This window comes from Mastigoproctus giganteus, chromosome 7 (assembly GCF_048544385.1).
Source record: "Mastigoproctus giganteus isolate SK-2022 chromosome 7, ASM4854438v1, whole genome shotgun sequence".
In the NCBI taxonomy this organism is placed as follows: Eukaryota; Metazoa; Arthropoda; class Arachnida; order Uropygi; family Thelyphonidae; genus Mastigoproctus; species Mastigoproctus giganteus.
This window is the reverse complement of record NC_143581.1, coordinates 144,409,801-144,432,414: the sequence shown is the minus strand read 5'-3', so window position 1 is coordinate 144,432,414 and position 22,614 is coordinate 144,409,801. Positions and strand designations below refer to the sequence as shown.

The following is a 22,614-nucleotide window of genomic DNA, read 5'->3' as shown; positions in this document are numbered from 1 at the left end:
ATCACAGAAAATATTATCATTTTATAAATGTCTATCCAGTTTCCACAATTTCCAAAACCATGGTGGAATGTAAAAAGCAAAAAAGGCAAAAAAGTAAAGATATTGTCAGAACATTTCCCAATGGGAAATGTTCTGACACTATCCCATCACAGCCAATCTCCTTGTTTTTAAATATGTATGCACAAATCATACATTAGAGGAGACAGTACTCACAGACCAGTTTTAGTTCCTCTGTTACCCAGCTGACCATCCCTAAGGCAGTTTGTGACAGAAATTGAATGCAATGGATACTATAGTGCAGATTCGACTGCAATAGCCAATGCTCTTGGGGAATCATTTTCTAATATTTCTGCATTTTACTCACTAGAGATCCTGGTTGTGAAACAGAACAATAGAAAAGCAGATATTTCATTTCAAATCAAAGGGTTTTCATCCTTACAATGGTCAGTTTACTGCACAAGAGTTAAAATTAGTAAAGTTAAAACAATAATTACTTCAGTAAGAGTTCAGTAGCACTCTTACCAAAGCAAGTGCTGTTGGACCAAATTAATGTCCATTATGAAATGATTAAACATCTTGCACAAAAATCAGTGGTTCACCTGCTGTATATACATATATCAGAATCTTTCTTGGAGAACAGTTTCCAGGTTCCTAGTAAGGCAAATCTCCTTGCCTTCAATAAGCTAGGAAAGGATCCAAAAGTTCCAGCAAATTATTGCTCTGACTAGCTGTTTGTGCAGGAATGGTCAATGCTCATCTTATATGGTATTTAAAAGCAAATGACCTCTTCTCCAGTATATGAAGTACAGCTTCTGAAGGGAACAGGTCCATATTGGACCATCTGAACAGTTCCTCCGTAGCCAGATGGGCAGGAGCAGCAGTGCATAGCACACGCTTCTTGATTAGACCGGGGTTCGAGCCCGTGACCACCGAATACGGAGGATGCGAAAAGGTCAGGGAATGACCACCGCATATCCCCGGAGCAATATGGCCTTAGTTGCTAATGCTCCTAAAAACCAAATAACAAACAAACAGACCATCCGAATTTAGACTGGAAACATCTATTCCAGATGTTTCCTAAAATAAGAGCACCTGGTGCTTATATTTTTCAGTACGGAAAAAGTGATAACATTGGTCTTAGAGGTCTCCTCCCTGTTATTACTAAAAACTTTTTATCCCATTGGTCTTTTCAATGTCGTGTAGGATCCACCCTCTCTCAGTACTTTTGCAAAGAGAGAGAGAGTAGAACTATCAGTTTTAAGTGTTATTCTTTTTTTCCATCGAAGCAAATTCCATTACTGAACAACTTCCTGTTCAGTAATGGAATTTGCTTTAATCTAATTAAATTATTAGAAGGGATGGGATTATTCCATTCCCTCTAATATTATTTGTTTATCTCTTCCCTACATTTATTTAAACTAGCCACTTCCAATACACCAGATGAAACTCTGTTCCAACAATCAGCTATCCATAGAGTGAAAGCCAATTTCCACATATCTATCCTGCAAACATCCTTCTTCAATTTAAATTTATTCCCCTTCATGTGTGTTGAAGGATACCATCAACAATTAGCTTACTCAGTTCATTCAAAGCCTTAAACACCTCAATCAAATCTCCTTGCAGGTGCTTAGTTTCTAAACACAGAACTTGAACTTTTTCTTGGTAAGCATACCCTTTTGTTCCCCTCACTAATTTCATTGCCCTTCTCTTCACCTGTTCCAAAGATAGATCTACATCCTTCTTAAAATGAGGCTTCCAGGCCTGTATGCAGTACTCAAGATGTAGCCTAATCATCGCCTTGTACAATGGGATGATCACTTTCTTATCCCTGCTGGCCTAGTCATATATGAGAATCATTGAAAGACAACTGCAACAACTTACTGATCACCTTAACTCCTGGCTAATATTTCAGGTTCTCATCACAATAGGCCATTTGTATATATTTTTGTCTTAAGCATAATCTTCACACTGAACCTCAATCAAGGTGGAGACAAAATGCTATCCAGTAATACTAGACCCAGAATTCTTTGGGCTCACATTTGTTGAAAACTGACTTTTCTCCAAAATATTTTTCAGCTGTGTGCAGAGTGCACAAGAGGTTTGAATATATCTTACTTATTCTCTCTCCTCTACTTCATGGGGGCAGTTTGATACAATCTTTTCTCTCTGTGTCAAGCATTTTTACCATCTAAATTAGATTATGGGTCTCTAGTATTTGCCTCTGCTAGAAAGATTATACTTCACTGGCTGGATCCCTTCCACCATTAGGCTCTCCATATTGCTGTTCTTGCCTTTCAGACATCTCCTATCCAGAGTCTGTATGTGGATGCAAAAAGAACATCTTTACTGCTTTGACAGACACAATTGTTTCTCCATTATGCTCTCAAATTGAAATTCCTGCCAGATGACCCCACATCAACATTCGAGCCACAGTGGGAAAGCTTGTATAACATTCTTCAGACTGCTGACCATCCATTTGGTATTCATATCCAAGACCTACTCAGAGATTTACATATTACTGCAAGGAAAGTTGCCCCATCATCACCAAGCAACACCACTCTGCCTGGCATTCTTGTGTACCAGCCTGCAACTTCTCTTTTAACATCTGGGAAAATACCAACACTCCATCTTTTTTGTACTTAACTCTACTTAGTACACTGAGCTGAACATTCTAACTTCTAGCCAGTTTATAGTGATGGCTCCAAGTGAACATAGAGCCATCCTTATGAATATGAACATATTCCACAGACAGTCTTGTGGGACCTGCTGCTGTCTTTCTAGACACTACTATATCCAAGCAGAGTCCCTCTGAATGCAGCACATATATACCTCAAAGTCACAAGCTTTAGAGCTATACTTGGATCACATACAAACCCAACACCACCAAAAATGCATTACATACCAATTCTCTAAGTTCATTACAGGCATCATAAATGATAAAGTATAATCCTCGTCTAGTTCTGTCCCAGGTACAGCATAGGCTATATTACCCTTTCGGAATTCTATTTTGATATTCACTTCTGCTGGACTCCAGTAACATTGGGACCTAGGGATTTGGCTGCAATGTTTGTCAAATATTACAGCCAAATCATTTCCCTTGTTCTTTGTTATTTCTTCATTCAACTTGAAGAATGTACTTATGGTGAAGTAGGCTTTCTCATTTAAAATATGTCAACATAACAACAATGATAATGTAACAACAACATAATAACAGTGATCACAACTGCTGTTTAAACTATGCTGTTTTAAAGTACGAAACTATTAATATTGTAATAATTATTGCTCTTCACAGAGGAAATAATTACATTATTCCAGTTTAACTGACAGAACATATAAATTGGCCTGTGAACACACTTATACAAACATACACAATAAGCTATATAAACTGGCACGCTATTTTCAAAGCACTGGGTGATTTCTAAATGTATACACATTCAGAAGCAGCTTAATAAACTCATGATTTGTTTGTGAGAAGGACATCATAACATATTCCTTCTCTGAACTTGTGTTCTTAATTAATAATGTACTTTTGTTAAAAATATTATGTGAAATGACAAAGCTCAATTCCAAAAAATAAGCAGATTCACCAGTACCAAATATTCTTCTAAGTTACTCTGTCATTATAGTTATTATAATTACTTGATTTAATAGTAAAGAGAATAATAAATTTTAATTACTGATATTTTTGATTGTGCAAATTTTGAGTTACTCTGCAGTTAATAACAAAAAAAAAAAGGAAAAAACTCAATAAATATAACTACCTTAGAACTTTTTTGATAGGCCCTTGAATATAAAAAATGTATTTCCATTCTAGCTATTTTTGAGCAATATAAAATTTTCTGCATTGTTTTTAAAAAATATATAATGCCCGATAACTCCTAGTTGTCTAAGATTTTTTAAAGCTTATAAGCATTATTTACAGATATTTACAATATGTCAAAGAAACACTTGAGGGCTGTTCTTCTCGTGAATCAAGTGCAAATGTATGGTAAGTATTTTATTTAACATGTTCCAATTTTAAGATATGAAAGGGCTAATTGCATTATGTAACAAAGAACATTTGTTTATATTTAACTATTTCTTATATGTATTTTGTGTGTTGAATCCAACAGTGTCATTGGTTTTGCTCTAGTGACAATATTTTGGCAGTAATTGAAGGTTTCTTGTTTTTGTGACATTTATATATATATTACATAAGTGTGTACCAATACTGATATATAGTATGTATATCTTATATATACTACATGTGTATTTTTTCCTGAATTGTTCTGTTATAGATTGTTTGTGGATATAGGTCTGAAGCAGGTGAAGCATAAAATTGTTGGTGGTATCAAGTTTTTCAGTGTATGTGAAGCCAATGGGTGATCAAGACAAGTTGCAGACATTTCATTTCTGTTTTGATAGTTGCAGCTCAGCTTTAGAAGGATGGTTTCTTGGAAGTCACAAGTGAAGGTATTTTGTTATACCTTGAATTTGGAGAGAGCCCACAAATGATCATGATGACTGCTACTTTTGTATGGCAAAATAATGAAAATTTAAAATTGTCTGAAAATTGAAAAGATGTAGTACATCTCTACCATCCTCTATTGCTCCAGTGCCACACAACAAAGACCTAATTCACCTTCCACAAAATAATCTTCAGAATTGGATGATGAATCTGGTGACCAGGATAATTGGGTTTATACCTCAGAAGTGCATTGAAGTAAAACAACACATTTTCAATCAAAATAAGGCAGTGCAGAGCTCCTGAGGTCTCATGTAAATGTCTAGGTAAACAGGGGCTGCTATCTATGTGAGCAGTGCCCAACACAATATTAGGCAGGTGGTAATAATTCAATGGTCACAGAGTGTGTTTATTGAGGATTATTAAATGGAAATATCACAAGTATTTGTATTGCTTTGAAAGGATTACTTGGAGCATTCTTGAATTTGACTCATTTGAGATCTCAGTAAAAGGTGTGATCTTAAAGAATCATTTAAATGAACTTCAGTATAAAAAATTTACTCTTTCGTCTTCAGAAAAAAAACAAATGTTTGTAACATATGTATGTGTGTGTGATACACATATTGAACAAAAATCTCATGATTGTTACATGCAATAAAAAACTAATTGTTCTCGATAACACTGATGCTGTGCAGATCAGTTGGTAATAATGTGAACTTTATTGAACAAATGATACTTTTTTTTTTTTAAATACAGTGCATAAAACTTCAAAATTGCCCCAGTCCCCAGGAATGTAGTTGGTGGAGCCCAATCAACACAGATAAACAGAGATAATCAAGTTAAAGTAAGGTTGTAATTGCAGATCAGAGATTATCAGATGTGGTTTAGAGCAGAGGGCATCATCCCTTTTTTTTTTTTTTTTTTTTTTGCTAGAGACCAAAACAGATAAAATGCTGAAGGTTGCTGGCTGCATGGGATCTCAAAGGCAGTGGGGTCGTGGGCTGCAAGAACAGTTCCTTACCAGTAATTATATATTTTTCAAAATAGGATTTTTTTAATCTTTTAATAATTAAATACAAAAACCCACTATTATTACATGACACTAACAACATTCTTATTACATGGTTAAATATTAAGAATGATACATAAATCATCGGAAAGCAATAGCAAAAAATCAAAAAAAAAATTGAAAAAATGGATGTTTTCAAATGTTGGCACGAAACTATAATTTGTGAAGCTCTCGTTTTAAACTCTGGGATGACATAACAAAGAGGTGCCCATGTGGCCATAGGCCATATAATAGATTGGACATCCTTGTTTTAGAGGAAGCTCTGTTAATGTTCATGATTGCTTTTGTGTAAATTTTATTTTGAGAGAAGAAAGGATAAAGATATACTAGATTTAATAACAATATTGCCAACGGTGGAACAGTTTGTCAGATTTCATAATTGAGCTCAGGGTGCAAAAGCCTGAAACTATGAAACCTGTAAAAACCCATTTTACAAGTTGGACATAGCCTCTTTTTGTGTATAGCTTTGAGCAAACTGGGTGTACTGTTTAGTACATTGATCTCATATTGCGGAGATCACAGGCATAATTGCAACACCTTCATTCTGGGATACCTGTGGCTGGAGGATTCCCCCTGCTGCCCTTAGGGCCAATCCCGAGCTATACCCGTATTCAGCACGGCTCCATCTGTTGGACAGGTTCCACCCTCAGCAGATGCTCAAGCAAACCCGGGCACTTGATGCCAACCTGAACAAATTCGCCATTGACCAGACATACCAGAAAAAAATTATGACTAGCAGGACTAATCAGCAATGACTGATCTGTACTTTGCATCTGCTTCTGTCTGATTGAGCTGGTGCTCTTATCTCGATGTTAAGCCAGCTCGATCAGACCTAACAAGAGTTAGGTCTGATCGAGACTCTTGTGGGGAGCTTTCTCCTTTGTATTGAAATATGTTTTCATTTGTATAGTTACCTTTTTCATTTTGTAAATAATTGTTCAATGGCCGTGAAGGGTAATAAAGATTCTCTCTCTCTCTCTCTCTCTCTCTCTCTCTCTCTCTCTCTCTCTCTCTCTCACACACACAAACACACACACTGCAAGTTTCCTTGGTATTGCAATACTCTAAATAAAAAGCACTGCTCCATTGTTGGAGAAGTATATTGTTTCTTATTTAAAGTGTATCCCACTACCCAAAGTAGTGGGTTCAGGTAGTTGTATACACATTTAATAATAAATATAAATGTAATGTAATAATTTTTATGTCTAATAGCTAGTGCCTAGGAATTATGGTTACCTATGTCCTCTTCTTATATATTTGCATTCCTTGTATATCTGGTTTTAACACTTTCCTCTTCTTAAAAACATTGTTAGCAAATTCATTAAAGGCAGAGAGGTTTTCTTTATTTTGAATAAAGATGGTTTAATTTCTGATAAGAAGGCTGTTGAAGTGGGCAGCCATTTGTCTCCTGTATACCTCATAGAGGAGGTAAATGTAGACAATGTGCACCTGTCATCAGTATCTCTATACAGCAGTTTTCCATAGTGCTGATGCCAAGTTTGGCCAGTCTGGCATGCCTTGATCCAAGGCCAGTCAACAGGAAGGTCACATCAGTACTTGGAGTAAACCATAGTAATATCTTAGTCAGCAAATGTGACCTGTGGTATGAATTTTTTAGTAATACTGCCTTTACCATCTCATTGTGTGAGGGTATTCCCATATTCTCTTTTCTTTTTTTTATGGTTTTTTCTAGATCTGGTATGATATCCATTGTTTGGATAGGTTTGACTCTCTATAGGTGGTTGTTGAGGCCCTGAAGCCTGAAACCTCTAAGGTTCCCACTTGACAAAGAGGTCAAGTGAGAGCCTTCCAGCCAGTACCTAAAATACAGGGATAGATGTTGTTCCACAGTCATTATAGCAACATTTGGCCTTGTATTGTGGCTAGTCAGTCTGTTACCCGGGTTGCTTGTTTGTAGCATGTGGCATGAATGCACCCATGCTTGATTGTTGGTGGTCTATTTGTGCTAAGCCTGTGGAGCATCTTAATTACTGTGGATTTAATGAAGTCCATTCCAGAGCATTTATTAATATTTATTGGCTTAACTACATTGTTGAAGGCCTCCGTAGCCGAGTCGGCAGCAGCTGGAGTGCAGTAGCATACGCTTTTTGAGTAGACCAGGGTTCAAGCCCCTGACTGCTGAATACGGTCGATCTGCCAACCCGCACTGGACCAGCGTGGCAGATTATGGTCCATTTCCCTCAACATGAATTGTTGAGGAGGCTTCCATCCTGCAGTGGGTTGATAACGGCTGCACTTTACTTTACTTTTTTTTTTTTTTTTTTTTACATTGTTGAATTTACCTGGATTAATGTCTGGTTCTCATTGCTTTGTCTAATTGTGTGTTCCTGACTTTCATTACTTACATCATCCTGTGTAATTATTTCTAATAGGATTTCCATGGAGTATTCCAGCTGGTCGTTTCTGCCATGTTCTCTTGCTGGATGTTACTATATCTTTCCTCTTTTATGATTTTGTTATGGTTCTATGCACTAGTCCCTATGAACCTTGATTCCCTGCCGTACTAACAAATACCATCCCAGTTTTTTGCTTTTCAGTTTTGATGATCTTGGTTTATATTTTCCTGGTTTCAGAGTAGATCTGCTTTAGTAGTTCTTGGGGGAGGTAGATCATTCTTCTTTGGAAGCTTCTTTTGGCCCTTCTTCATTTTTTTAGTGTACATATTTCTAGGGTCCACCATGGCATGTGCCATACACTTAACATATTGTTTGATCTGCTGTTTCTTCTATAATTGGATGAGTTACTTACCAGAGAATTCCTGCTTGATTGTTTTATCAAATATTTCCCATTTAATTGCAGAAATTACATTATTTTGTATGCAGTTCCCTCTAAATGATAGTGCAAGTTTAAAAAAAAAAATCGCACCATTCCCTCCAAATGCCTGTCCAGTTCCTCCTTAAATTTATTTAACCTATCAACTTCCACAATGACAGATGGAAGTTTGTTCCAGCAATTAACCACCCGCTGGCTAAAGGCAAATTTCCTCACATCTATTCTACATCTGCCTTTTCTTAATTTGAATTTATGACCCTTAGGTCCGTAATCTGAACAAGTGGAAGGATCAGATCACTGTGCAGGTGCCTAGTCTCCAGCCACTGCAATTTGCAGAACTTAAGCCTCTCTTGGTAAGAGGATCCCTTCATTCCCCTCATCAACCTTATTGCCCTTCTCTGTACACGCTCAAGCAAATCTACATCCTTCCTAAAATGAGGCCTCCAGATCTGTATGCAGTACTCAAGCCATGGCCTGACCATTGCCTTATACAGAGGAGACAATCACCTCCTTTTCCCTGCTAGCAAAATTCCTATATATCACTGACAAAACCCCATGACCGGCACTGTCAGCCTGTCTGCATTGCTCAGAAAACTTCATATCTGACTGCACAATCACTCCCAGGTCTTTTTCATTTTCTACCACCTTAAGTGTAGTACCACATAGTTGGTACGTTTCTCTGAGGTTACTTCTACCCATATGCAGTACTTTGCATTTGTCAAGGTTAAACTTCGGTTGTCACTTCTTAGCCCATCTGCCCAAATTATCTAGAGCCTGTTGCAGTAGCACACTGTCATTACTGTCATTAACAACCCTGCCAACCTTTGTATCATCTGCAAACTTCGACACTAAGCTTGATATACCTTCATCAATATCATTGATAAATATTCAAAACAACAGAGGACCCAACACCGAACCCTGTGGGACTCCACTAATAACATTAGTCCACGAAGAGCAGCGCCCATTAATTACCACTCAACCATCCTTTTATCCATTGTAGCAACTTACCCTACCATTCTGCTCCAATTTGTACAATAGTCTTCCATGTGCAACAGTGTCAAAAGCTTTCCTGAAATCCAGATATATGATATCAAAATTAATTTTTGCATCCAGTTCTTTTGTAACCACATCATAATATCCTATCAAATTCATCAGACAAGACTTTCCCTTAACAAACCCATGCTATGTCTGAATTATTGCTGCAGTCTTGTCTAGATGATCCTGCAATGCATCTTTAACCAGTGACTCCATTATTTTACCCAGAAGAGAAGGTAAACTAACTGGTCTGTAATTACTCGTGTCACCCTTCAATCCCCCTTTGTGAATTGGGGATACATTTGCACATCTCCAGTCCGTGGAGACCTCCCCTGAGTCCAAGGGGAGGTCCCATAATTATGGCAAAGGGTTTGCATAGTTGCTTTGTCGCCTCCTTTAATATAACTGGTTAGATCCCATCCACCCCATGTGCCTTTCTTATGTTTAACTTCAACAATTTCTCCTTCACTTTGCTCTCAGTTATTACAAAATCATTAAGCACCCTGCTACAATTTGATAACCTTCTGCCATTTTCAAACCTTAATAACTCCTCATGTGTGAATGTAGATGCAAAATACTCATTCAGTTTGTTTGCTATCTGAGCAGGATCATCAACAGTCGAACCATCAATATATGAAGTGGACCAATCAGATTCATCCCCTTCCTTTTAGAGTTTATATAAGTAAAGAAATCCTTGCTGTTTTTCTTAGCATCTCTTGCCAAAGATTTCTCGTAATCTGCCTTTGCCTGCCTAACCTCCTTTGTGACCTGATTACAGACTAGCTTATATCTGCCATAGGCTTCTGAGTCGCTTGATAATTTATATGCATCCCATGCATTTTTCTTCTCTGTCACGAGTCTCATTAGTTCATTTGATAACCATTTAGGCCTAAACTTTGAACAATATTCTTAATAGATATGAAACTTTTAGTAGCATCCACAATTAATTCCTTGAATGCTTCCCACTTAGAATTTACTGTTGGTAACATTGTCAGTTGATCCCACTGTACAGAATTTAAAAACTGTCTGAGACCACTGTACTCACCTTTACGAAGCAAAAACCCTTTCCTTTACCCCTTTCCTTTACCCCTGATGGCCTCCGTAGCCGAGTGTGCAGGAGCGGGAGTGCAGTAGCACACGCTCTTTGAATAGACCGGGGTTCAAGCCCGACTGCTGAATACGGTCGATCTGCCAACCCGCACTGAACCAGCGTGGCAGATTATGGTCCATTTCCCTCAGCATGAATTGTTGAGGAGGCTTCCATCCTGCAGTGGGTTGATAATGGCTGCACTTTACTTTACTTACTTTACTTTTACCCCTGATGGTAATTATATCTTTAAGTAAATCCCACATCAGTACACTGTGATCACTGCCACCTAGTGGTTCCTTTATCTGCAAATTCTTAATAAGTTCAGCTGAACAATTCAGCATCGACAGCAAAGTGAAGGGCCACACCAGAAAGTGGAACAATCCAATTTCATCAGAATGATAGAAAGATCCAGGAAGCTTCCTATTCAGAAACAGACACACAATGTAATTGAAGTCTGACATCATAACATATATGTTCAGTTGTCAGAGTAGCAATCTTTTAAGCCAGTTCAAACAGGTATTGCATAGTAAATGGAAGAAGAAACCCGCCAATATTATTGAAATATTCTGTTCTTCTGAGAGATGCTTACATAGAAGTTTCAATAATTCCAAAACCAACAGACATGCATTGACAGTATAGATGAAAAACCACATCTCCAAATTAGCTTGTAAAAAGTTCTGAACTGAAGACACACACACACCAACCTCTAACAGAATTATGCTGCTCCTTGTAAATAATTTGTCCCATCTGTACAAAAGGATTCATCAAAATCAGCTCCTAATAATATTAGATATGATCTCTGACATCCTCATAAGCTAAGACCTTCTCATGCTACCTGAGAACTGAAGTTGAAAATCCGAGAATCCATCTAGTCCAGACACCAGTTCAGCTTCCTAATATTCCACTAACTCTACTGAAAAGGTATCATAAAATTCATGTCAAAGATGCACATACTGATCACAGTGGTAGCATGTGTGCTCTTGGGTTTCCTTCAAGTCACTAGCTTTGCCTAGTACAGATTCCCAAGTTATACAACTTAGCAAAGGACATGTACCCAGTGAGAAAACAGATTTGGAATGTTTGGGGAGAATCATCTTATCCTCTTAGAAGGATCTGCCTTCACATATGAAAGAAACTTCTGGTTATTACATACTTATTTGGTCCATTCCACCTGTCCTCCCACATGGTAGTCTCTTTGTATCAATGTACATAATTTCTCAGACCTTGATACATCAGATGAAGATCCAAGGGCATCTTGGGCAGAGAGAACCTGATGAGCCATATTGGAAATCCTACATGTTTTTATAACTGAAAAAGGCTCATCCTCTGAATGGAATGCAGCATTCCCACTGCAGCTTGTTTCCCTACAATTTCAAACCATACTGATGATCCATACAGCACCGTAGGCAAGAACACAACGCACTCATACAAAAGATTCAGTGCCTTAATCTTGATGCCACATTCATCTCAGAGGAGATCATGCTCACAAATCTCTTAACCTTAGTATTAATATAGCAAAGATGCAATCCAAAAAACGTCCACAGTCAACAGACAAGACTGGGAAGGTGGATGGCGAGTATTTTGCTTTTGGTTAAGAAACACATAGATTTAATCAGCACACCCCATTAACATGGGTTGTTAGTGTAATACTGAATCAGTGTGGTGTGACATAAGCACTAGAGAAAACAAAAATGTGCGTAGAAGTATGTTATATAGGCCAAGTGACTAGTAGTCACTTGGCCTATAAAAATTAGTATAAATATAATGAACAAAACTATACAAATGTTACAAGACAGTTTTTAAATTCTGTACAATGGGATCAAGAAAATGATTAAGAAGTACAAAGCAAGACAAAGTTTGTTATCTATTGCAAGGGAATTAGGCCTCCCTGCTTCAACAGTGAATACTATTTTATAGGACAGTGCGCGTATAAAAGGACATGTCAAAGGATCAACACACTTAAGATCAACAGTGATCACAAAACTGTGTTCAGGTGCTGTATCAAAGATGGAACAGCTGTTAATAATATGGATGGAAAATCAGATTCAGAAGCGAGTGCCCATGAGTCTAATGACTATTCAAGAAAAAGCAACAAGTATTTATAAAGATATTAAAGATAAGTACAGCGAACCCCAACCCAAGTTCGTGACAAGCAACGAGTGGTTTAATAGGATCAAGCACCGCGCTGGTTTCCACGACATTAAAGTATGTGGTGAAGTTGCCAATGTTGATTCTGCAGCTGTAGAGAAATTTTGTAATGTGTTGGAAAAAATTTATTGATGAAGGCGGCTATTCAATGCAGCAAATTTTTAACATTGACGAGACTGCTCTGTACTGGAAAAAATGCTGGATTGAACATACATTGCCAAAGAGGAAAATACAATGCCAGTTTTCAAGCCATCAAAAGATAGGGCCACGCTCATGCTTGGGGCTAATGCAGTGGGAGATTACAGATTAAAACCACTGCTTGTGTACCATTCTGGAAATCCTCGTGCATTTAAAGGCATCAATAAAGCCACTCTATCCGTGCATTTCCGATCGAACCAGAGAGTATGGATAACAGTATCTCTCTTTGAGAATTGGTTTAAATGCTGCTTCATTCCTGAGGTTGAAAAATATTGTAAAGACAACGACGTTCCTTTCACAATTTTGCTTCTATGGATAACAATATCTCTCTTTGAGGATTGGTTTAAATGCTGCTTCATTCCTGAGGTTGAAAAATATTGTAAAGACAACGATGTTCCTTTCATAATTTTGCTTCTATCAGATAATGTTCCTGGACATCCACCGCATCTAGATGATTTCAATTCAAATGTGAGATTCATATTTCTACCGCCAAACACGACTTCACTCATCCAACCTATGGATCAAGGTGTTATTTCAAATTTAGAAGCATACTTTTTACGCACAACATTTGCTCAGGCATTGTCTGCAGTAGACGATGAGAAAAATTTTACGTTTTAGCATTAGCATTAGTAGAGGCATTTGATGCAAGAAAGCAAGCTTATGCAGCATCAGCCAAAAAAAAAAAAAAAAAAAAAAAACCCACTTCCACTTCACCCCTCTGTTCGTTCAAAATACCTGTCCAGCTGAGCCTTAAACTTATTTAGGCTATCAACCTCCACCACAAGGGATGGAAGTCTGTTCCACCAACTAACCACCCGCTGGCTAAAGGCAAATTTCCACACGTCTATCCTACATCTGTCTTTCCTCAATTTGAATTTATGCCCTCTCAGGTGATTTTTCTGAGCTAGAGGAAGAATCCCATCAGCATTGAGCATGCTTAAACCATTCAAGGCTTTATACACCTCTATCAGATCACCTCGCTGGTGCCTAGTCTCCAGACACTGTAATTTGCAAAACTAAAGCCTTTCTTCGTAAGAGCACCCCTTTGTTCCATTCACTAATCTTGTTGCCCTTCTCTGTACTCGTTCCAGCAGCTCTACATCCTTCTTGAAATGAGGCCTCCAGACCTGTATACAGTACTCTAGGTGTGGCCTGACCATTGCCTTATACAATGGAATAATCACCTCCTTATCCCTGCTGGAAAAATTCCTGTATATCATTGACAATACTCCATGAGCTACTCTTGCAGCCCGTCTGCACTGCTCAGAGAACTTCATATCTGCCTGCACAACCACCCCCAAGTCCCTTTCATTCCCTGCCACTGTCAGTGTAGTACCACAGAGTTGATACGTTGCTCTGGGGTTGCTGTTTCCCATGTGTAGTACTTTACATTTGTCAATGTTAAACTTCATTTGCCACCTCTCAGCCCATCTGCTCAACCTTTCCAGATCCTGTTGCAGCAGCATAGTGTCAGTAGTGTCCTTGACAACCCTGCCAACCTTTGTATTGTCTGCAAACTTGGACATTAAGCTTGATATACCATCATCAATATCATTTATAAATACAGAAAACAATAATGGACCCAACACTGAGCCCTGAGGGACTCCACTAATAACATTAATCCACGATGAACAGTGTCCATTGATTACCACTCTCTGCCTTCTCCCCCTCAACCACCCCTTTATCCATAGCAGCAATTTGCCTCCAATGCCACACTGCTCCAATTTGTGCAGCGGTCTTCCATGTACAACAGTATCAAAAGCCTTTCTAAGATCCAAGTATATAATATCAAAGTTATTCCCTGCATCCAGTTCTTTTGTGACTGCATCATAGTATCCAATCAAGTTGGTCAGGCAAGACTTCCCCTTAACAAAACCATGCTGTGTCTGAGCTGTAACTGAAGTCTTGTCTAAATGATCCTGCAGTGCTTCTTTAACCAGTGCCTCCATTAATTTTCCTGGAACAGAAGTTAAGCTCACAGGTCTATAATTACTTGTGTCAGCCTTTGATCCTCCTTTGTGAATTGGGGTCACATTTGCACATTTCCAGTCTATGGGTACCTCCCCTGAGTCCAAGGAAGCTCTCATAATTATGGCTAAGGGTTTGCTTACTTCCTTTGCTGCCTCCTTTAATATAACTGGATAGATCCCATCCACCCCAGGTGCCTTTCTTGTGTTTATCTTCAACAGTTTCTCCTCCACTTTACTCCCAGTTATTTCAAGATTCTGTAGCTTACTGCTAGAGTTGAATACACCTCTGGCATTCCCCTTGCTGAATAACTCCTCATGTGTGAATGTCGATGCAAAATATTCATTTAGTTTGTTAGCTACCTGAGCAGGATCATCAACAGTTGACCCATCAATATCAAATGGACCAATCTGATTCATCCCCTTCCTTCTAGAGTTTACATAAGTAAAGAACTCTTTGCTGTTTTTCTTTGCATCCCTTGCCAAGGATTTCTCGTAATCTGCCTTCGCCTGCCTAACCTCCTTTGTAACTTGGTTGCATTTCAACTTGTATCTATCATAGGCTTCTGTGTCATGTGTTAATTTGTAAGTATCCCATGCATTTTTCTTCTCTGCCATATGCCTCATTAGTTCATCTGACATCCATTTTGGCCTAAACCTTGAACAATATTTCTTAGTTGGTATGTAAAGCCTAGTAGCTTCCAAGATAAGTTCTTTGAATGCTTCCCATTTTGAATTTGCTGTTGGTAACATCATCAGTTGGTCTCACTGTATAGAATTTAAATACTGTCTCAGTCCATCGTAGTCGCCTTTAGGGAAGCAATAACCCTTCCCTTTACCCCTAATGGTAGTTACCTCTTTGAGTAAATCCCATTTCAGCACACTGTGATCACTGCCACCTAGTGGTTCATTTATCTGCAGATTCTTAAAACATGAAGAGTCACTACTGATAATCAGATCAAGAGTATTACTCCCTCTAGTTGCCTCCCGAACATGCTGATGTAGAAAACAATCATCCAATAAATCCACAAAAGCCCTGCTAGTGTGTGAGTAACCAGCCCCCAAATTCCAGTCAATATCTGGGAAATTAAAATCTCCCATTATAAGACTCTCTGATTTACTGGCCCACTCTATTTCCCTGTACAGTTTCTTATTATACTCATCAGAGTCATTAGGCCTATAGCACACTCCTACTCTCAATTTTGATCTCCCAATGCTTATGTCACACCAAACTGACTCAACACTGCACTGTCCAGCGATGTCGACTGGCTTCACTTCCTTGGTTTTTATGTGTTTCTTAACTAATAGCAAAGCCCCCTCCCCCCTTCCTATCCTGTCTATCCTTTCTGTAGACGTACTCACCAAATTGCAGTTCTGCATCCCTTATATCTGTGTGATACCACGTCTCTGATATCCCAACAATATCTGCCTTTGATGTTTTGAGCAATACCTCAAATTCATCAAATTTATTTACTAAACTCCTAGCATTGGTGTACACACAAGTATACCTGCACCTGTTTCTATTCTTAGCTACCTTAACACAACCCATGTGTTTACTTGTACCGCAATGGCTCCCAGCAGTCTCTGAAATACCATGCATCTTGTTTTTCAGGCTTCTGCTCATTCTAATAGAAGCAGTGCAAGAATCTCTTTCACCTCTGCCAGTGGCTACTGTCAATCTATTGGTCTTTGTCTCCCCCCCAATCTAGCAGTTTTCCGACCCACCTAACACTGCCTCGATAGCATCAGCAAATATTCTTGCACCCTTTCTATTTAAGTGTATCCCATCCCTGTAGTAGCAATCTCTCCTGTTAACAAGTACAGTCCAGGCTGAAAAAAAATTCTACCCCTTGAGCCTTGCACAATCTTTCCAGGGCCGAATTGATCGACAAGGCTCTCATCATATACTCCCTCCTACGTTGAAAGACTTTGGGAAATCTTACAATATTTACCACAGCATCTTAAACATTAATGAGGCCTGGGCGGAAATTACTAAAAGTTGTTTAAATGGCACATGGAAGAAAATATGCCCACATCACATAAAAGGCTGTGAAGAATTTGAAAAAGACGAATCATATGAATAGGTTACAGATAAGATTTTAAAGGTTGCAGAGCTACTTCAGTTGGAGGTTGATGCCAAAGAACGTGGAGAAGTTAATAGAGGAAGAAGAGAAGGAATTATCTAACAAATAACATATTGACTTGCAGGCAGCAATAGTGAAAGAAGAAAATGCCAACGAAGCTCAAGATGAACCAAATGAGCAGCCAAGACGCTTCATCGCTAGAGAGATGGAAATGGCATTTCATGAAATTGCATCAGCAATGGTGCGGTTTGAGAAGATGGATCCTGACAGCAAACGATTCTTAAAAGTTAACAGGGGGGTGAATGATATACTTGCTTGCTAGAAAGAAATTTACGATGAAAAGAAAAAACCCACCATCCAGTCATCCATTAATATGTTCTTTTGTAAGGTTGAGGGGCCGACCCCTTCTTAATTGCCACAGCCCTCAACCTCCACAGCGGCATACTTATCAGCTGAAGGCATCGATTCTGGCAATGATGTTCGAGAGGTAAAACTTACTGATGTTATGCCTGTCTCCTCTCTTTTTTTTGTAATTTTATAATTTTGAAATTTTTTTTTAAATTGCATGCTTTCGTAATTTTTTCCTGCACATGAGATAAAAAATTGAATAAATACAAAAATAATTCTATTTATGTGTTCATCAAACATTTCTTTTTTGATTTTTCCAACTGCACAAATATGGAGGAAATTCCCCGACATTATGTAAGAGTCGCGTTCCGCGGAACACAACTCTTACGTAAGTCGGGGAGTTTCTGTGTATATGTATATATTTACCACATATGCCTTTTTATATATATATATATATAAAAGCCATCTATATCAGCTAATGCTTTGAGATATGACAATAATTGAAAAGCAGGAAAAGCTGAAAGGTCAAAGTCATATTATATTATAAGTATAAATGCACAGACTCGCAGTACTGCTGTAGGGTGAGGTACAGTGGTGGACAAAAAACTGCATTACCTTTAAAAAAAAGTAACATTTGTAGTGAAATGTATAAGATAGTTTGATAACAGTCATTTTGTTTGTTGCAAGGCAAAGGTATTGCATCAGATAATGCTTCTATTGCATTAGACAGTAATTGCAAGGAATGCATGAGCCATTTCTATAAATACGGCGTTGTAAGGTTATACATGCTCGTTAGTATTCTGTTTTGCGGAGGTGTAAGCATGGCTCCATATGTTCAGTTGACACCATGAAAAAAGGTGTAGCTGTTGCTCTGTCCCAGGAAGGGCTTTCTATGTGTGCTGTCACCAATAAAATAAGCTGCCACCAGTCAACAGTTTCCCGGGGACTGAAATTAAAGCATAAAACTGGTGATGTGAAGAGAAGACCTGGATCAGGCAATAAGAGAGTGACTACACCTTCCCATGATCGATATTTGAAATGGCTATGCCTTCCTGTAATCACTATGCTAGTGCTCCTGGTCTAAAACTGGACTTTGAGATTGTGTTGAAACAATTGCACGAACTATCCAGAGACAGCTTTTGAAATGTGGTCTGCATGCCTATCGGCGCAAGAAGAAGCCTTTGTTGACCCAACAAATGAGGAAGAAGTGACTTGCTTGGGCTGAAACACATGTTTCATGGATAAAAGAGTAATGGGACACCATCATCTTTTCTGACAAATCAAAATTCAACCTGCATGGCTCAGATGGGAAGCAATATGTCAGAAGACAAAAATCGGAGGCATACCATCCTGACTGCATAACACCAGCTGTAAAGTTCCCAGCCAGTCAGATGGTCTGGAGATACATAACAAGCAAAGGGGTGGAGCGAATTAATTTTATTAACAGAACGGTGAATGCAGAAACCCACACTGCTATCTTGGAGGAGTACCTGAAACCTGTTATTAGGGATCACCATACAGATGTCCAAAACTGCATTTTTCAACAGGACTCAGCACCTTGCCACACAGCAAAATTGATAAGATTTATGCTATTTAGATTTAATGATGAGTTTGTCTTCTTGTCTCACGAGGCTTAAAGCATACTTAATGTTTTCATTTCATTTTTTTCCCTTAAGGTGCGGTCATGCTGGCATTACAGTGTTGGACTGGCCCGGCAACAGCCCATTATTGAAAATTGCTGGTACATAATGTCGTCTAAAATTGCTCAGAAGAAGCCAACAAGATTCAGCTGCAGGAGAGTATTGTAAGGGTGTGGTACCATGAAATTGGGCAACCGTATATCCAAAAGTTGATTAACTCTATGCCAGATCGTTGCAAAGCTGTAATTAGCTTGAGGAGGAACAACAAAATATTGAGGACTTATTTTGCTGATTTACAGTACATAATACTATTACGTTAACTTGCCATTTCAGTTTGTACATGTAAATGCAATAAAATGTATGTTTGGTTGTCATGATTGCCATTTGCATGATTTCTCATATTTCCATTAATTACGCATTTTACCCTTTGGGTAGATATTTATGGAAATTAGTTATATCAGGTGGAATCTTTTTATTGGATTTTATTCACAGAGATATATATCCCATCTAACAAATGCATTTCAAACATTTGAGCAATCCACAGTGCAGCGCAAAACACATTATTTGCAAAATTCACAAGTGATGCAGTTTTTTTGTCCACCACTGTATGTTGAGCAGTTTCGTAGCCTCCTTTATTGTCAGCATCGAACAGTTTGTAGTAACTTGTTACTTCTAAAAATCAGTTACAAAGTCAAAGTGCATTATGCAGATTTTGAATACTCCACCCTAGCCTTGGCTTTCACTAACTGATGTTTTTCTTTTTGCATGGAATACTCATATCCAGCCAATTTCTCAAAAGGTGACAAATCCTTCCTTCTCCGTTTTGTTTTCCCATTGCACTTACCTCAGCTTGTTCCAAAGTAATAGAGAAATCCATCAACCGTTGCCAAAATGAAGTCCGTTGGTATCGATCCACTGGTGATATTTCAGTTGTATGTTACTCATCCTTCTCATCCTTAGGCAGATTTCATGGAAAAGTTTGAAACTTTCTTGTCAGATCTGCGTAGTTGCTCTTGATAGTTCTAAGGCATTTGATTATGGTTGGCAGAAAGGTCTTCTAAAACAAGCTTCCATCTCATAGTTTGCCTTTTGTTTATATGTATGTGTGTGTATACATCTCACAAAGTTAAATAGACAGGGACATTTTTGGATATGTATATGTTTCTTAACAATTAGGTAGTTCAACTGTTCTCTACTTTCTCAACTAATGCTGGTGTTCCCAAAGGTTCTTTTCTTTATCCCACTCTTTTCCTCCTGTATATTAATGAAATCTTGTCTGTAGTTTCCACAGTGATAACACATTACATGCCAACTTCCATATTAAAAAATCCTGCTCTGCTCAAACAGCTTCAGCATTCTCAAACTTCTGTCAGCAGTTCCTTGAATGCTGATATGCTGATAATTTTCTAGTGGAACAAAGAAAACATAGTACTCTAAAAATGTCAAAAGAATAATAATAATAAACTGAGTTCTGTTTTATTTCTCACAACAAGGAATCTAATTTCCCCATGCTCATTTTCAAAGTCAAAGATTTTTACCCCTTTTTTTGACATTATATTTCATACAACTTGCATTAAATTTCATACAAGGCTCCTAATTACAAAAGTGTATTATGAACAACACTGACTCATAAAGCACTATCCAGTCATTATGAAACTAGTTCTGTATCCTTCACCCAGTTGTATATCAAATTCACCATAAACTGGAGGAACTAGAGATGAATAAAATAGATTTATGATTCAGTTGGATTTCCCAAACATACATGAATCAAAGGAAATGAATTAGCAGACTAATCAGCCAAACAAACCAGCCTCCCAGTTGAGAACAGCTTTACAGTTCTGTACACAGATTGTAAACCAATAATTAGGAACTCCTGTAAGATTGAATGGCGGATGACTTGGTAAATGCAGACTAACAATAAATCAATTCAAATGAAACAGGCATTCTAACATTAGAAAAATAACTTATGGAAATATTAGTAGTAGTAGTAGTAGTGGCATGTGATGCAAGAAAGCAAGAGTATGAGCTTATGCAGCATCAGCCAAAAAAAAAAAAAAAAAAATCACACCATTCCCTCCAAATGCCTGTCCAGTTACTCCTTAAATTTATTTAACCTATCAACTTCCACGACAGATGGAAGTTTGTTCCAGCAATTAACCAGCTGCTGGCTAAAGGCAAATTTCCGCACATCTATTCTACATCTATCTTTTCTTAATTTGAATTTATGACCCCTTAGGTTCGTAATCTGAACAGGTGGAAGAATCCCATCAGAATTCAACGTGCTCAACCCATTCAAGGCCTTATACACCTCAATCAGATCACCGTGCAGGTGCTTAGTCTCCAGCCACTGCAATTTCCAGAACTTAAGCCTCTATTGGTAAGAGGATCCCTTCATTCCCCTCACCAATCTTGTTGCCCTTCCCTGTACACACTCAAGTAAATCTACATCCTTCTTAAAATGAGGCCTCCAGATCTGTACACAGTACTCAAGGCGTGGCCTGACCATTGCCTTATACAGAGGGATAATCACCTCCTTTTTCCCTGCTAGCAAAATTCCTATATATCATTGACAAAACCCCATGACCTGCCCTGGCAGCCTGTCTGCATCGCTCAGAAAACTTCATATCTGCCTGCACAATTACTCCCAGATCTTTTTCATTTTCTACCACCTTAAGTGTAGTACCACACAGTTGGTACGTTTCTCTGGGGTTACTTCTACCCATATGCAGTACTTTGCATTTGTCAAGGTTAAACTTCAGTTGCCACTTCTTAGCCCATCTGCCCAAATTATCTAGATCTTGTTGCAGTAGCACACTGCCATTACTGTCATTAACAACCCTGCCAACCTTTGTATCATCTGCAAACTTCGACATTAAGCCTGATATACCTTCATCAATATCATTGATAAATATACAAAACAACAGTGGACCTAACACCAAACGCTGTGGGACTCCACTAATAATATTAGTTCAAGAAGAGCAGCACCCATTGATTACCACCCTCTGTCTTCTAGCACTTAACCATTCTTTTATCCATTGTAGCAACTTACCCTTAATACCATTCTGCTCCAATTTGTACAATAGTCTTCCATGCGCAACAGTGTCAAAAGCTTTCCTGAAATCCAAATATATGATATCAAAATTATTTTTTGCATCCAGTTCCTTTGTAACCACATCATAATATCCTATCAAATTTGTCAGACAAGACTTTCCCTTAACAAACCCATGCTGTGTCTGAATTATTGCTGCAGTCCTGTCTAGATGATCCTGCAATGCATCTTTAACCAGCGACTCCATTATTTTACCCGGAACAGAAGTTAAACTAACTGGTCTGTAATTACTCGTGTCACCCTTCGATCCCCCTTTGTGAATTGGGGATACATTTGCACATCTCCAGTCCGTGGGAACCTCACCTGAGTCCAAGGATGCTCTCATAATTATGGCTAAGGGTTTGCTTAGTTGCTTTGCCGCCTCCTTTAATATAACTGGATAGATCCCATCCACTCCAGGTACTTTTCTTACTTTTAACTTCAACAATTTCTCTTCCACTTTGCTCTCAGTTATTACAAAATCATTAAGTATCCTGCTACAATTTGATAACCTTCTGCCATTTTTAAACCTTAATAATTCCTCACGTGTGAATGCAGATGCAAAATACTCATTCAGTTTGTTTGCTGTCTGAGCAGGATCATCAACAGTCGAACCATCGATGTCAAGTGGCCCAATCAGATTCATCCCCTTCCTTTTAGAGTTTATATAAGTAAAGAAATCCTTGCTGTTTTTCTTAGCATCAGTTAGC

General features: G+C 38.3%; 1 protein-coding gene across 3 annotated transcripts in view; it reads left to right on the top strand.

Moving 5' to 3' along the window:
* Cog1 (conserved oligomeric Golgi complex subunit 1) overlaps positions 1-22,614 on the top strand; it is a 546,651-nt gene that overhangs the window by 378,965 nt on the left and 145,072 nt on the right. For all 3 annotated transcript variants that reach the window (XM_090377929.1, XM_090377930.1, XM_090377928.1), the window contains one exon: positions 3,923-3,988. In XM_090377929.1, the coding sequence (XP_090234055.1) occupies positions 3,923-3,988 (66 nt within the window). The remainder of the gene's footprint in view (positions 1-3,922; positions 3,989-22,614) is intronic.